The 17928-nt window shown below is 38.8% G+C and overlaps 1 protein-coding gene across 1 annotated transcript in view; it reads right to left on the bottom strand.

Moving 5' to 3' along the window:
* The window catches only part of LOC139712948 (phagosome assembly factor 1-like), a 74325-nt gene that overhangs the window by 5225 nt on the left and 51172 nt on the right, over positions 1-17928 (bottom strand). The window contains exons 5-11 of the mRNA XM_071624729.1: positions 11549-11644; positions 9733-9815; positions 8332-8415; positions 6188-6231; positions 4343-4508; positions 1969-2072; positions 524-636 (exon numbers count right to left, since the gene is read on the bottom strand). Of these exons, the coding sequence (XP_071480830.1) occupies positions 524-636; positions 1969-2072; positions 4343-4508; positions 6188-6231; positions 8332-8415; positions 9733-9815; positions 11549-11644 (690 nt within the window). The remainder of the gene's footprint in view (positions 1-523; positions 637-1968; positions 2073-4342; positions 4509-6187; positions 6232-8331; positions 8416-9732; positions 9816-11548; positions 11645-17928) is intronic.

The following is a 17928-nucleotide window of genomic DNA, read 5'->3' as shown; positions in this document are numbered from 1 at the left end:
TGTCTCTACAGTTGTAAAAATGGGACATGTCACACTTAAGAAATGGCACTGCACAAATATACTAAGATTGATGGTCTACATATAACTAAAGAAACACTTTTATGCACTTTCATTCCAATTACGAAATATATGAAAGGGCAGAGGGTCAGATATCTATCTCTCTCTCTTTCTAATACCATAGATATATATATAATGGTCTACATACTGGTATACAGTGGTCCAAGATTGGTCAGAATGCAATCACATGACTGATGCAGCGAAGATCGAAATTGCTATTTTGTGAGCAGTGAAGTCGAGTCAGGTGATGTAATTTCAGACTTTGACTGGCTGCAGACAGTGCTAAAATTGAATGATGTGTATTTATGTACACCATAAACCCTTACGATACGACATTTATATTGTCTCGTCATTTGTTGTAATATAATACTTGACAGTGTCCCTTTGGAGTTATATTTTCCTTGCGAGACAATATTTTCCGTAAGTGCTCCGTGCCAATGATTGGTAACCTGTGTCCTGTTCTTACCATCAACAAGCAGATGAAACGTAAGTCCCATCGGCACGCCATCTTGCTCAATGGTCTCCACATTCTCGCAAAAGACGTTGCCACAAAAACAGCTGCTGGGAATTGGTGGGGCCCTGCATCCACAGAAGGAGATGAAACAATAGGCGCGGTCAGACTGGCAAAAGATCGAGAAGTTTAAGATCGCCATCTTTAAGATCTCGAAGTTTTGCCAGTGTGACCGCAAACTTCCCGCAAAACTTCCCGCGAAACTTCTCGATCTGTTTGCGGGCAGTGCCTCCGAAGCGCGAGGCTATTGTCATGTACAGATGTGCATTGTTACGTCACAATCCCTAGCCGTCGGACGGCGCACTCTTGCTTGCGCGCGTACCAATGGCCCAAACTTCGCGATCTTAAACTTCTCGATCTTTTGCCAGTCTGACCGCGCCTAATGTGTATCCTCTGCCGACTTGATCCATCCAGTTAGCATACATACTAAAGATAGCTTTGCAACTCTACCACACCTTACTAAAGATAAAATCTTTTTGGTCCTTTGGGATATATGTGACATGAAGGTAACATATCAATGAAACTCTAGCTTATAATGCCCCCACCCCACAATAGAACTGAAAAAATATCAATATATGTGTATGTCACACTGATGACATCCAAGAAATATTCACATTATAATACTTAATATTCAAATTCTTATATTAATAATGTATCTAAAGTCTTAATGTTATATGCAAAAGTTGTCAAACACACCAGGACCTCATGCAGAAAAGTTCCCTTTCTTCCTTCAAATACTGCTCTCATATCTGGTACATGGAATATGTGCATCTGCAAAAAAATATCATGTTGCCAAAGGGAAATTCCCCCACGTCACACAAAGGACAACTCTTGGGATACAATTTGTGTACGTCTGAAAACATTTGCACATTTAAAAGTAACAAAATTTGTATTCGAAACAACCTTACAATCAAAGTTAAAGAGAGAGCCAGGCAGAGATCAGCTGCTCATAAACTAAAACCATGGCTAAACAACAACAACAACAACAACAGCAGCAACAACAACAACAGCAGCAGCAGCAGCAGCAGCAGCAGCAACACCAGCAACAACAACAGCAGCAGCAACAACAGCAGCAGCAACAACAGCAGCAGCAACAACAGCAGCAACACAACAGCAGCAACAACAATAACAGCAGCAGCAACAACAGCAGCAACAGCAGTAGCAGCAGCAACAACAACAACAGCAGCAGCAGCAACAGCAGCAGCAACAACAACAACAGCAGCAGCAACAGCAACAACAGCAGCAGCAGCAGCAACAACAACAGCAGCAAAAGCAGCAGCAGCAACAACAACAGCAGCAACAACAACAGCAGCAGCAGCAACAGCAGCAGCAACAACAACAGCAGCAACAGCAGCAACAACAACAGCAGCAACAGCAGCAACAACAACAGCCCTCCTTACTTTGATTCCGTGGGATGACTGCCACCGTAGATGTAGATCTTGCTGACTTGGACTGACGTCTTGCTCGGCAGCGGTATGGAGCCTAGCCCGTGCACACTGGGTGGCTGCGGTAAAAAGAGCGGATCTCATGAGGTTGAGAGGCAGACGGTCAGTAACACCAATATCATGGTGCAGTGCTTTCACCTTTTTGGTTGGAATGTGGTTAAGAAATCTCCATAAACAATGGTGGCAAAATATAGCAACACCAAGAAAGCGAAATAGTTAGGCACACACATTTTAATACAGCGAAAGCAGTAGATCAGTAACTGCCTGGTTGGAAATTTCAAGCAGTGTCAAATTTCTCAAGTTTTTCAAAAATTCCCTTGAAAAGGCCATGAACACTCTTTGTAGCAGTCAGCAGAGTCCAACCAGATTTTTTGTCATTCAGACTTAACAAGGAGATAAAACTTGCCATACATACAGCAAAGCATGAGATACCCATCACTTTTATACACAGCATATCAACAACTCTACTAGCATCATCATACATGTGATATCAAAGATTTGCTTTAATTTCAGCAAAAACTTGTTGGCACTGGAATTCATTAACCCAGTTTGCTCATTTCATTTCTTTTTGGACGAGTCTGCTGTGATTTCATCAAAACTTGGTGAGCTTTTCTTGACAAGGAAGGAGTGCTGATATTGACAGATCCAGTTTTGCTGTGTGGCGAATTTCTTTTTTTTTTTTATTCAAATGATTTTATTTCCATATAAAGTAATACAAAACAGAATATACATAATGCTTACATGAGTACATAATATTTTAAGGAACTTTGAATAACATAAGTTTCAAACAAAACATGGATACAACATTATAATAATATCAACTTTTGTATTTCAGATAGATAAACAAGTAAGCAATACAATCTTATTTTGTAAATCTATATGGAAAAGAGGAATTCACAAGAGAAGCATAGCTTGTAAATTTTGTGAATTACTCTAGGAGATGAGAGCATCAAGGACTCCATCTCTCAGACCATAACAATGCATATTGAGCACCAGCTGCGGGTCTTCCCTTGCAGACCAGCTTTTGCTATAATTTCAGCAAAAATCATTTGGTCATGCTACAGCCTCCATATACCAAAACTGTAAAGTTCGGCAATTATTGCCATAATTGATGCCATTATTTTGAGAAATGGCAGTAACTGCTGATCATCAATAAGTCAGTGTTAACAAAGTTCTGCAAATATCCAAAGGACCACGTAATTTGGTGAAATTACAGCAAAATTTGGTCTGCAGTGAAAGACCTGCACCTTGAGCTCAACATGCAAATGTGATGGTCTGGAAAAATATGCTGATGATGCTACAGCAAAAACTTGGTCTTTCAACATCAGCACTCCTTACCTCTTAAAGGGTGTGTACAGTTCTGATTGAGGTGAGGATTTAGCTTTTAACGTTTTGCGAGATATTCAGAAACCACTCTATGAGACGTCAATGAGCATGCAATTCTAAGGGGTATCAAAAGTTTATTTGATGAAAATCGGTTTTGAAATGGCTGAGATATCCAAAAACAAGGTGAAACAAAGAGATCCTAATAAAAGGCGTGGCCTGTCGCCTTTTATTATTATCGCTTTTTTGGATATCTCAGCCATTTGAAAACCAATTTTCATCAAATAAATGTTGAATTCTTCTTGAAATTACATGCTCTTTCATATTTCATAAGAGGTTTCTCATTATCTCACTTAGGAATGTTCAAAACGTGAATCCCCACCTCAACCAGTACCGTGCAGTCCCTTTAAAGTATCCTTCTAGAAAGGCTCATGAAGTTTTCAATGAATTACAGTAGATTCATGATCAGAGCAAAATGAAAATGAGCAAAACTGGATTCATGACTTTCAGTGCAATTACAGCAAAAGTGATATACCATGGTGAAAAAAGTACCATTTGAATTTTTTTTTTAAATTAAACACTGGTCAAGTGTTGGTATGATTAGCCATTTTGCTGAAATTACAGCAAAACTTGATGTATTATGGTGTAGCCAGTGGAGTTGCTGGTTATCTGTGGAAAAGCAAAGTTGATCTTGTGTTTTGAAGTAATTACAGACATTTTTTTCTTCTTGAACCAATTTTGACTGATGGAAAAAAAAGTCTTGTATGTTCTAACATGGAGATTCATGTCCTTTTCAATGGATTTTCTTCTTCTTTTTTTCAAACCTGGCAGTGCTTGATATTCTCAGTTTCATCCAAGCACTATTTCACACATTTGGGTAAAGTGCTAATGACACAGGGAGGTTCAGCAAAAAGTGAAAGCCCACGTTACAACCACACATTGGAGATTCCTTACAAGCCGCGCCCTAGGGTTGCTATGTTTGGCACCATCCTATTCAAGCCCTCACCTCAAACTTGGCATCAGCTGGGATGGGGAACAGGAAAGAGAGCCCTCGGAAGTTGATGGTGAAGAGCTGCTGGGCTGCGTCATACACGGCCGGCTTGGTGGCACCAAAAGAACTGTCAATTTGCTCTATGGTGGGCAGCACCAGTGGGGAATTGAAGTGCTTGCCGCTAGAAGAGGGGGGAGGGGAACGATTTTGAGGGCCATTAGAGGAGAGCAAAGTGACAAACTTGCTATACAGAGAGGAGGAAATATCACGGCTACTTAAGAGAAATTGCAAGATCAGCCACTGTCAGAGGGTGACCATTGTTTGTTTCTGATAAATAGTGGCAAATCAACTGTACACAGCAGTCTGGTCAGATTACATAACAGGTAGAATTTTTAGTGACCACTCTACGTAGTTGACTCATTACACAAAGATGGCTGCCACATCTCGTCTGCCTTTCGTCACTTTTCATTACTTATCTCTTGAGGTACACTATCGTGCAAAGTTCAAGTAAACCTCTTTCATTGTCCCATCCGAAAAAAGTAGCCAGCAAGGTTTTGGAGCTGGTAGACTATTTCTTGTCACAACTTACATTAAGCAGCATCTGGCAGGATTCAAAACAATAACATTGTGAGTTTTCAGTTTCTTTTCACTTATCCACAGGATGAAAATGTGCAGTGCATTCATACAGGAGACCTTAGTATTTGAAAGAATGCATGTTGCGTAGTTTTATGATCTCAAAGTCTACAGTATCATGATTGGCGGGATGGCATGATTGTGCAAGAAGGGAGAGAACTTTAAAAAAAGAAGATTGTTGACTTCTTCAGTCACATAGCCTTGAATGAATGGATGAATGAATGAATGAATGAATAAGTACACTGTAGATAAACAAGCTCATAAGCATGTACACAAATGTATGTATATATATATATATATATATATATATATATATATATATATATATATATATATATATATATACGTATATATACTGGCTTCAACTTTGCCTCCACCACCTTTACCCAGAGTATCACTGATTCCCTACCCCCCCCCCCCCCCCCTTTCTGTTATGTAGTATACATAACCAAGGTCACATGACTACCAGCAAACATCGGAACAAAATGACAAATGATTGATATACTAAGACCCTCTTACAAAAGAGTTTATCACCTCTTCACAAGTGACCAAGAAATACATTGTGTGTGTCCTTGTGTAGCATGTGTGTGTTTTTATGAGGGTTTTTTTTTCCCCCCTTTGATATATAAGATTCCCTGCCCAGATCATACCTGTGATGTAACACACACAGGTCTATGTTATTCAACGTTTGAAGAGAACATTATATCATGGAGGTAGAAAAGAGAACCTCCATGATTATATCATGTTCCATATATATAATCTTTGCCTGGCAGTAACTGCTAATGCTCTGATGAATTTTCTCAAAAGACCTAACTTTTTATCTGCTGTTTTTTGTGGGTTTTTGTTGTTGTTGTTGTGAGGAAGTCAAATATATAATTGCCATCCACCATTTCCATGCCCCTTGGTGATATCTCCAAACCTGTTGGTATGTCAGACCAGGTGCATGACCAATTACTACATTTTTTCCCCTCCGCTTCATATGTGATATAAATATGTAGACAAAATGTAGCTGAGCTGGAAGGAGATATTCTCAACAGGCCAACATCATGGAAAAACTGCATAAAACTCAACCAGATCATACCCACTGTTATTCTACATAACACCCCTTGCACTCTCGAGCAATGCTGGAAATTAGCCATTTGCTGAATACCTGAAGACTCATGTAAAGAGAACTAGCACTTTATGACTGCATGACTGAAATGGAATGGAAAAGAAAAACTCACTCACCAGTATTTTAATTTCACTTTACGCAGGTCATAAATTTCAATGATCTGAAAGATAGAAAGGTGACAAATATACATTCATAGCCTGTGATTTTTCTGGCGTGGAATTCACTGCATACCCCTTTCAGACACTTCAGCTTGGGCTATTATTAAAAGAAATTTTACACTGCCATTCTTGACCAACCGAGAGCAGGCTAACTTTAGCTCGGGCTAAATATTTCTGACCATTTATAATGAGAGTTAGCTCGCTTCACGTCAGAGATAACTCCCAGTATGAATGGGGTATTACATAAATCTGTTTTGAACACTTCACAACCACTTCAAATATGAGCTCTATATTACCAAACTTCCTCATCCTATCACTTCTAGCAACTGTGTTATTTGAGCCGACTCAACTTGAACTCTGATAGTTACGAAAGAGATGCCTTACGAAACCCGATGCAAGGCCACACACACTCACACACACACACACACACACACACACAATCAGCAAAAACTAGCTAGGGTGGTATTAGAGTACACCATCCCACATGTTTCTGAAAGATTTGTATGGCAATCAATTTTTTTTTTTTTTTTAGTGCATGCATTGCTTGCCTCACTTTCAGTCTGTCATTTTGTATCAATGTGGAACAATTACTTTACTCTACTTCCCTCAATGACATCATCGACATACATGTATGATTGACTTTAGTCCTATCCACACACAAACAGACACATACAATTTTTTTGTGTGTAAACTACCCCAAAGCTGTGATGTAAGTTTGGCAATGGCATCTAGAAGGTAACAATCAAACCATCCACTGCCAGTTATAGTCACTGCATTGTGAGATTGATAGGATTGGGCAAGAATCGATCTTACTTTTCAGGATGTCTGTACACGGTGGTGACAAACGGACCAACACATGTTACAGCAAACTTTTTAAGATGCTGAACTGTTATTCATGATGCTCGCAGTCACAGTTTACTGTGATCCAGTCATCATGCATCATGAGGGTACTGTGCCTTGAAAGTAAACGCTGTTGTGTAACAAACTCCGACATCTTCCCCATGTGACACTGAATGTGAGGTTGAGCACATGACTTTGTGGTTTCTCTTCATTAAAGGGAACCCAAACCCAAAAAGCAATGTGGATTGAGTGAAAGCAGCAACATTACTAGAACACATCAGTGAAAGTTTGAGGAAAAGCGGACAATTGATGCAAAAGTTATGAATTTTTAAAGTTTTGGTGTTGGAACCATTAGATGGGAAGACTACTAGAGGTTATGACATATGAGTGGACAATAATATAAAGAAAGTTCCACAAAAATGTACTTTTCTAGCATTATGAAAGAGCATTGACTAACCACTTTCAGAAATCAGGGGGAGTACTTGCTACCTTTAACATATGTCAGTATCAAGTTGATGAAATGCGTAATTTTCATGACAAACAAATTTTTGTGAAATTTCCTTCATATTTTCTTTTGTTGTCCACATATGTCACAACCTCTTGTAGTCTCCTCATCCAGCGGTTCCAATGGCAAAACTTTAAAAATTCATTTAAACTTTTGCATCAATTGTCCGATTTTCCCCAAACTTTCACTGATGTGTTCTACTAATGTTGCTGCTTTCACTCAATCCACAATTCTCTTTGAGTTTGGGTTCCCTTCAATCTCTCTAATGTCTTGCATGACATGACATAAAAACTCTGCTGTCATAATCTCTTTTATCTCTTTTTTTTTCCCTCTTTATATTCAGCGAGTGATATGATGGAGGCTTTTTCTGCCTTTCAAAAAGGTTGTTAACTTCCATACTTACCTCTTGAGAGTGCTAACATTAGCATGTTGGTTACACTATGACCATAAATATTGCCTTGTAAATTTTAGGAGACACAAAGGATTGTGAATTCATATGAACAATCAGAGGAAAAGGTCTACACGACATTCATGCAGAGAAATACTTTTGATGTCAAGGATGAGAAAGAAATAACATCAAATATCTCCACTGGATTGTGTTTTATGTTCTGGTTAAACATGGCAAACAACAGATCTGCCCGCGACATAAAACAGTTTACGGTCTCAGTTTTGGGTTGACATTCTAACCATAAGGTACGAGACTGTGTGTGGTTATATTGGGAGACCCACATGGCACCTAACACCTGTGCCACGTTACCTTCAGTCTATGGTTGAATGTGTCGAAGATCAGTTTGATGCCATCCTGGGTCAGATTCAGGACCAAGTCCATGCTGAGGGGCATCTACGGATAACAGAGACAAACAAAAGAAAAACCAGAGAACAAAAGGACATTATAAACAAGCAATATCTCGGTGTGTTTATTATACTGGCAAGGTCTTCAGCACCATCACATGCTTGGTGTCACATGTCGGAAAGTCTGTGCTGTTACAAGACAAGATTGGACATTAGAATAAAGTGTAAAATCTACCTACCAAGGACATAGTTTTGCATAAGGTAAGAGTTTCTTCTGGTTTCTATTCCAAGCGAGATAGATACTGAGAGTACACTGTTTATTCTGGATGGATGGCTAGCCAGCCCACCAGCCCATGGCATATCCTATCCTGCCTGTAGTGTTTAACTCTTTCATCACCACTGGCACCATGCTTGCATGTACATTTAATGGGCATTTTTAGATGGCGGTCCTGGAAAGGTTAATCTGTAAGTCGGACTGGAGGAGATGATATACACAAAACAAAGTACAATAAACGAAACCTTCCTGCTCAACAATTCTCTACCTTGCTAGGGTATGAATTAGACCTACAGGTTGTAGATTCATGCTCAAAACTGAATGGGATGTTACATTTTCCTCACAATAAACTCTAGTTGATATGGATGTTGAAGCTGATTACTTTCCATATTCAACAATCACTTTAATACATGGTACTCAATTTCGTGTCACATGGTCCATGTATAGTAAAACAATGGCAGAGAATCTGGTTGTTTCTACACTAACTTTCACAAAAGTTTTCCCTTTCTTCATTTTTGTCAAGCGGGGGTAATGCAAAGAGTAAGATTTTGTAGCTGTGGAAAGCAAGAAGAATAAATCCAACTGCTACATTTTGTTTTCTATCCTTGGGCATACAATAGGAGTTTTAAACACTCAAATTTCCTTCATATTTAAGAAGCAAAGATCTTTACAGACAAAGGTAAGAGAGAGTTACTAGTGCCTAATATTTACACATGAAGGTTTTTGTGAGGCGCTTTTTTTTCTTTCCTTGGGCATACAATAGGATTCCAGACACTCAAATTTCCTTCATATAAATGAAGCAAAGGTCTTTACAGACAAAGGTAAGATAGAATTACTATTGCCTATATCAAAGGTTTTTGTGGGGCTTTTTCCATGTTGCAGGCATTATACTTTTTTTTTTGATGAATTCCTAATGCTTAATTCCTAATGATCTTCCCTAATATACATTTGTACATTCTTTACTTTTTCTTGAAATTTCAGTAATCTATATTGTCATGATGCTCTTGTTATTTCTTTTTCTGATGACACTTTTGATGTATTGTACAACATACACTCCACTTCACACGCAAGATTGATTCGAATTTCCCTCACCGATTCACAGTATATGACCTGAACATCCTTGATGAGGCGATACTGGCGTCTCAGGATGTTGACAGCTTGGGTAAATGTCATACCTGGATAGCAAGACATTGAATACACTCTGACACATGGTTTCACAAACTCGCATAATTACGCATGCTCTTAGAGAGTACAAATGTTCTGTATCACACATATATACTCCTTAAAAAAAGAAAAAAAAAATCAAACAAAAAATTACGTAAATACCCCATCTACAGTATTTGCATAATGAGTCATACTCGTCCTATAAAAACATCACTCATTCTAGGGAACCAAACTGACTAACACTGAATTACTTCCTCTAAGCCAGGCAGAGATTTCAAACTAAACTTTTCCACCTTTAATGCCATTACAGATCAGATTGCAGATTGCATGTCATAAAGAAACAATTTGGCTATAGAAAGAAAAACCCAGATCATTGAAATGTTTGAGTGACTGACAGAATATTGACATACATGTATCAGTACGTTATAACTATCTAAGAGACACATTATGTATTTTCTTCAGACAGCTGTGAGTGCCCATTAGTGCACTGGAATCTCCACTAACGCCCAAATTAAACAGTCGCATGACTTGTTTGTTTCACAAAATGGGTCTGTGAACCATTTTTCCCTTCTTTTTATTTTGTGAACTGCATTACAATATGGCCACTCCTTGATAAGTTGACAAAACAAAGCAACTTTGGGGGGTTGTGTCACATACAAAGAGCAATAAGAAATCTGCCACCGGGAAACATGCAAGGCAAATATCGGTATGCTTTTTTTTTCTTTTTTTCTTGTTACACACTTTTTTGGCATACAACTGCTCCTTAGCAAACAAAAAAACAACAACAACAACAACAACACACACTCAATACACTCATTTCAGCACTTCTTACTGATTACATTCTGAACCAATTGTATAAAGTACACTCTTGCACAGTTCCCTTTATTTGAGACTGAATGTGGCACATTTCACATTACCAGTACTTGTCTTTGGCAGAGTTGATAGTAGCCACCTTAGATTACGAGGGTGCTCTAGACAGGCTGAATCTCTGACAGGATTGACTGCATGTCATATCTACCGCACATCATATTTCTAATTGTACAGTGTACTCCCATTAAAATGAAGTCCTCAGAACCGGTGATATGTAAAGATATATACCAGATGATAACTTTGCGAACTGGATTTTGACTTTGTTGTTACGAAAATTTTGTTCTAACTGTGTTTGTTATGGTGGGAGTGAGCTGGATTACCCACAGGTGCTAATAAGCGAGTTCACAGTTAGCGCTAGTTAGTCTCAAATAACCTCTCCAACCACAGACTTTGTAAAATGTAGAATAGCCTTCAAGAAGAGCAGTTGTAAACAGCCATGCAGGAAGTCATTTGGGGTGAATGGCTTTTGTTAAATGTTGCTGAAAAGAATGCACATTCACCTGTAAATACCATTCTGCACCTGGTTCATTAAACACAGTTGTCATGAAGCCCTATCTAGGTTTTGAATACATGTACCTCAGTTGCAAATCCATTTCAAGAAAAGGTCCCAAATGACCTTGATCTGCACATTATGCTCAGGTTGGAAAATGTTCTGTGAACTGGGTTATACCTACAGTGGTGGATCCAGGGGGGAGCGCACTGGGCGCTCGCCCCTCCCCTTTATTTTGTGTCAAAACAAAAGAAATAAAAAGAAACAAAAATGGGAGGAGGGGTGCGTGAACCCCCCCCCCCCCTTGATTTTGTAAAGGCGCCCCCTCTTTACGGAATTCCTGGATCCGCCCCTGTACCTACAGTAGGCAGAGCAATTACTTACCAAGCACAAATTCCCATTGTTCACTGCCCAGAGAACGTCCCGGTACCACCTCCACATCAAGCATTGTGACTGGATGCAGACCACCACAGGAATATTCTACGGGATACACAGCAAAATATATAAGAGCACAACAGATGACAAACAAAAAGAAAGTACAAAGATTGCAAAAATCACAAAGAGATTTCTACATGAAAATTGACAACTGAAAACAGATGTTACTTTGGGTAATTTTTTTTTTTTTTGTCAAAAGAGCCTGCACTAAGTTGTCAGAATGGGCAGAAATGGCTGCCATTGTCATAGAAACTAAAATTTGTCACACATCAGTAAGCAGGTCACTAAAGGGAAATGAAACCCAAATACAGTACATTATGTGGACTGAGTGAATTCAGAAACACATATTAAAGCAAAGAACATAGCAATCTAAGAAATGATGGACAACGTAATCTCACTAGCTTCCATCATATTCATGTAGGTCTATGATATTATGAATTTTCTGTTGTTAATAATCGATGCTGGCAACATTTTAAAAAAATGGAAAAAAAAATAGCACATTACAACACATTACAGTCATGAATGTAAAAAGAAAATGTAAGGTCTGCAAATATAACAAACCAAAAAGTTGGTTTTTTTTTAATGAGAAGTGCAACTTTTTCTCTCAAGACAAATTAAAGTTAAATAACAAACTAACATCAGTAACATGACAACTATCCCCAGACATATAGCAGAATATAGTTTGAAAATTTCAGTCTCGTTGTCAGTATGGCACCCCCTCCCCCCTTAAAAAAAAAAAAAGACTATTGTGCAGGCTTGTGAAGTACAGTCAAACCTGTCTATAGCGGCCACCCAAGGGAAACGAAAAAAGTGGCCGTTATAGACAGGTGGCCGCTATAGACAGGTTATCCAAATGTGTGAATTGCCTATACATGTGCACGTACATGTATTATCATTGTATACATCTATAAGTACTTAGTGTACATGTAGGCTACATGCGTGCGTATGTACACGTGTATTTCATGCATTGAACAATGCCCGTGTTTATGAAGCTATTGTTGCACAGTAGCATATTGTACAGTCGCGAAGAAAGCTTAACACTAGCACATTATTATGACTGAATAAGGGATGAATGCAGCGGTGGCGATCATTTAACGTTGCCCGTGAAAAACTGGAACGGCCACAAATCAGAAAAACATGCTGAATTACTAGCTCTATCATGCCTCTGTGGCCGCTATAGACAGGTTAAAATCTACCGCGGGGAAACAAAATTTGTGGCCGCTGGCTGCGTTAGACAGGTGGCCGCTATACACAGGGTCTTTAACAGGGCTTTTCTCGTAGGGGGATTTTTCAGTGGCCGCTATAGAGAGGTGGCCGCTATAGACAGGTGGCCGCTAAGGCAGGTTTGACTGTATATGGTCAAATTTACAAACCAGCATGTCAAATGCATTATTTAGAGAGTCCTTCTTCAGCTAATCAACAGGATAAGGCTACCCTACTTTATAAGTCTGCATGTTCCCCACAGTGGCTATACTTAGCACACACTTGTCGGTCAGTCCAAGGAGGTTAAGAGCTAGAGTTCCAACTGGCTGTAATTACTCAAACAGTTGTCAGATTTTTATTGATGTACAAAAGAATTCCACAGGTGCACTTGTGCCTTTGATGATCGATGTTCGACGCCGCCGTCTTGTTGAGCAATCTGAAGATTCATTTTGAACATTATTATAATGTTGGCCATATTTCACTTATCTATTTATTAAATGAAATGAAATTTCACTTTAAAGCATGTAAAACAAAAGTCAATCCCGCCCAGAAAGTTGTGCCAAAGTGTAAATCAGAGCTGTATCATGTGAAAATGTTTAAAACTGTACCATCCTTCAAAGCTGATTTTATCACTTTTCCCCTTAATTTCCACAAATGAAACTAATACGGAATAACCTCGAAGTATAATTCTTTACTGATAGACATGTCAGCTTAGTTCCCGGGTATGCCCAGTTGAGTAATTTTCATCTTTATTTCAGTATTTTTTGCCCAATTTCTATTCGCCGTCCTCGTGTCAGCACAACCTACCTTTTATACGACGGGATAGCGAAAAGTAATTACCATCACAAAGAAATATCTTCTTAGAAAGTGGCTGGTGATTATGCAATGAGACACGAGTCTATTGTCTTCCTATCTGCATGGCAGGTCCTATTTGGCACATGCTTGAAATATTTTTGAGTGGCGGCATCGAACATCTAGCAAAGGAAATGAGACAGTTGTGACTACATTCTCTTGAACCTCCTTGGTCAGTCATTGAATCAAGTAAAGTGACTTGTCATGATTGTGACCAACAGAGGTACAATGTATACACATCAATGTGTTCATGACATTCATACACGTTGTATGTCTGACTCACCAAGTAATCAAGTATAGATAAACCTAGAAGAACTTCCATGACCAAAATTATCTCCATCGAGCAATTCCGCAGTTTTATGTAACGCTACATTTAAGCAAATTCACATTTTGCTACTAAATCACCATTTATTTCTTTCACGTCAAAAATGTTAAAAATATGTTCACCCTTCCGAGGTTAATAATATATAAAAGAATGAATACAGCCATGTGTACTTTAAGAGTTGGTTAGTAACATTACAAACTAGAAATGTCGCTATGGCGACTGGCATGCCTCCGCCATAATGCATGATTCTCCTAATAGGTCCAGATAGTACATGTGGACAATGTGTGATTATATTTTCACAAAATTGGCAAAATATTAAAACGACAAGTTTGTCACAAATGTATTAAATGTTCACCTTCCTTGACCTAGGTTTAATTGGATGAATAGGAGAGCATGTATTTGGGAGTTACGGACTTTAGCTTGACTTTGACCCATTCATATGTTTATGCATTGAGTTATTTTCAAGGTACGGAGCAAAAGTTAAATTTCTGTATTGAATAGTAAATTGTTACCATTTTCATCTGGCCTTTGACCCTAAAATTCATAAAATAATCACTGTCAGGCAAAACATGCATAAATATGTAGTACGTTTCAAGATAACTTGAGCCACTTCCAAGATATGGGGGAAAAGCTAAGTTCAGCATTTTCACTTGATCTTTGACCTTTTGACCTTTGAGGCAAAAACAAAAGAAAAAAAAACTTTCAAAAGAATCTCCATTGGGTTATAATGCATGATATACACCAAGTGTAAAAAATATAATAATCCTGCCAGCATTGCATAAACATGACGGAAATAGTAAAATTTTGAAGTGTTTCCCTTGACCTTTGACCCCATGAACCCTAAATTTTCTAGATAATCACTGCCAGTCAGTATATTATGTTCCATGAAGATACCTTGAACAATTCCAAGGTACGAAGAAAAAAGGTGAAGTTTTAATATTTTCACTTGACCTTTTGACCTTTGACCTCATGACCCAAACTTCCACCAGAGAATCTTAATTGGGTAATACATGAATACACTAAGTTTCAAGAAAATATCTTCAGGCATTGCATGGATATGGTGGAAATAGTGAAATTTTATGTATTTGACCTTGACCTTTTGACCTTTGACCTTGAGCATGTGCACCTGAAAGTTGATAGGCACAACTTCACCCCCTAATACGCATACATGCCAAGTTTCATTAGGATACCTCAAAAGGTTTTGATAGTTACCCTGTCCACAAAATTAATTACGGACGGACGGAAGGACGGACGGAAGGACGGACGGACGGACGGACGGACGGACAACCCGAAAACGTAATGACTCCGGCACCACTTCGCGGCGGAGGCATAAAAAAGGACATGACAAAAAAAAATCAATGTCTTGTTACAAAAAGTACGCAAAAAAAAAATAAGTTAAAACACACAAACTGTTGCATTAATTTCAATATATGCATCATGACGAAATGTTCCATAAACATTTTTAGCATTTCGACTGAAATTTTAGCTAGACCCCAAAAAGTATGGTTAATGCAAAGAGATTATACCACAAGAGGGCGTAGTCCAGTGGAGGAGGCAGCCGCGCAAGGGAGCTGCCATTTCGCGTTGTGGGAGCCGCCATTACACGGATCCTGTACGGTAATTGATCAGTAGATGGCAGCGCACTGTTTTAATGCGCTCGACTTGCATATTCAACGCAGTGACCTTGCACCGTTTTATTGTGACGTCACAATGGTCATGTTTAAGCATCATAATGGGGCTGATGTTGTTTGATTTTATGGCGTGAGTGGGTATGTACGCGAAACCAACGTCATAATGCTCAAACTACTGTCTAGTCTACACTCAAGTTCCCGTCGTTTATTTTGCGAATAACAAAACGGTCTGGACTCTACTAAATGGTTCAAATGATATGATGTCATCGCAGAAACTAATATCTAAAACAATTAACCACATTATGATTCTGAAAATGAAGAATAACATATCACTCCAGATATGATATGAGAAGATATGACTTAAACGTAGACAGATTTACAATATGCCTGGATGTGAGGGTGCGCTCCCTCTTCAATTTTGGACATGCCATTTGTATGCACGCGCATGGTGACTACTTACTCTTTAGGTATTATCTCTTTGGTTAATGTTAAATTTGTCCAGAGTAATTCTGCAGGTCATTTAACCCTGTAATTGATGTATCGCATGACCTCTGGAATATTAAGATGTATTTATCTTTTCCCTTTAAAGCAAAAGTTGGAGGAAAAATATCAAAGGAACCCACTGTAATTTGCATTTTCAAAAGTGCATCTAATTGTCCCCAGTCCCACATGTACATTTTAAATGATGATTTGAGATCTCGCAAAATAAATGACAAGAACAACTAAAATCTAGTGAATTTGAAAGACCTTTATGATTTCTGAACATCCATTGCATTAGTTAATACATTTAGAATTCAAATATTAAGATTAAAGAGGCACATTTCTTTTATCGATGTCATGTCCTCCTAACTGCAGAATTGCCCATCAACTTCTTCTTCATGTTAATCTGTCTCCTGCAATCTTTTATAAAGGATTCTTGCAAATATCAGTCAGTGTTTGATCACTTCCGCTGGATTTCACCTAACCAAACTGGCAACCTGAACACGTTCATGTTGGGGTCGCAGGGCAACCCTATCCCTCCTGATGTAGATCTCTCGATATATGGCTTAGTATCATCATGGCATGGGGACCAGAGACAAAATGTGGGAGTTTTTAATTTTTTATTTACATATCTGTAAGATTAGATACTTGCAATCATCACTGGAGGAATTGATTTAAATTACTAAAATATAATTTGCTAAAATGAGTCCAGAGAAAGGTTTTGTCCGAGCTGCACACTTAATTCAGCAGCCAAGTCATCATACAAAGAATGCATGTATCAGGCACAATGCATGATCGCACATGCACTGTGTATTTTCAGCTGTAAATGATGATATCAGCCATCCTGGTTGTTCAACTGATCGATAGAAAATGAGTACGGTCTGTATCATCAATGCATTATATAGATATACATCACATTTTTATTTGTATTCATTTATTCTTCTTTTTGCTTCTTACGGATGTCATAAAATCAACAACGTTGTTTACAACCAGAATACAATGTGAGTGTGGATAGGCTGCTACTGTTCAACTGGCAGCAAGACTTCCATACATGTATGTTATGACTTATGTATATTCACATGAATAAATTTAGCTGGCTTTGCCTTTGGGATTAGGATTAGAGTTTACTCAGTTTAGGATTAGGGTTAGGGTTAGAGTTAGGGTAACATTGATCTCGGTGTCCTAGGGAAATGCGGACTTCACAGGAAACTCATACAATGTTCAATGTACAAAGTGTGGCACTATAATAGTGGGGGGTACATACAATGTATGGAAGTCTTTCTTTGACCTGTCCTCCCGTGCCAAAATTTGACCACTACCTGTACATGCAAAGCTGTAACGTTTTTTAAGCATAGCTTTTCTTCTTCTTCTTCTTCTTCTTCTTCTTCTTCTTCTATAATCTTCAAAGGGCTATGAAATGCAGCCTATCACGAAGATGAATACAACTTGTGTGCACGATGAGAGGAGGGGTGTGGGCTTAATCAGTTCGGGAAACCCACTCACAAGGGGGGCCCCTCCTTATAAGTAACCCGTCCCCCTTATAAGTAACCCCGTCCCCCTTATAAGTAACCCCCGGGCACCCCTTATAAGGAGTCTCCACGCTTTTTTGCAATGCAACGCGAAAATGAAAGGACTGCGGCAATTCGCTTGATTATGTCCATAAAGCTTCACAAGTTTCCTAGTTACTCACAAAATTTGAGCAAAATCGGTTTGAGGCATCATATCTAAAATCATGGATTTAAATGCGATGTCAAACGACCCATGCGAATGCTGTAATGCGAGCGATTACTGGCGCGAGTGTCGCCAGGCGCGGCGGCGCGGCAATGCTTGAGTGCAGA

This window comes from Diadema antillarum, unplaced genomic scaffold (genome assembly GCF_040938485.1).
Source record: "Diadema antillarum isolate AM-2024a unplaced genomic scaffold, OU_Dant_1.0 seq00001879_RagTag, whole genome shotgun sequence".
In the NCBI taxonomy this organism is placed as follows: Eukaryota; Metazoa; Echinodermata; class Echinoidea; order Diadematoida; family Diadematidae; genus Diadema; species Diadema antillarum.
This window is presented reverse-complemented; position numbering and strand designations above follow the sequence as displayed.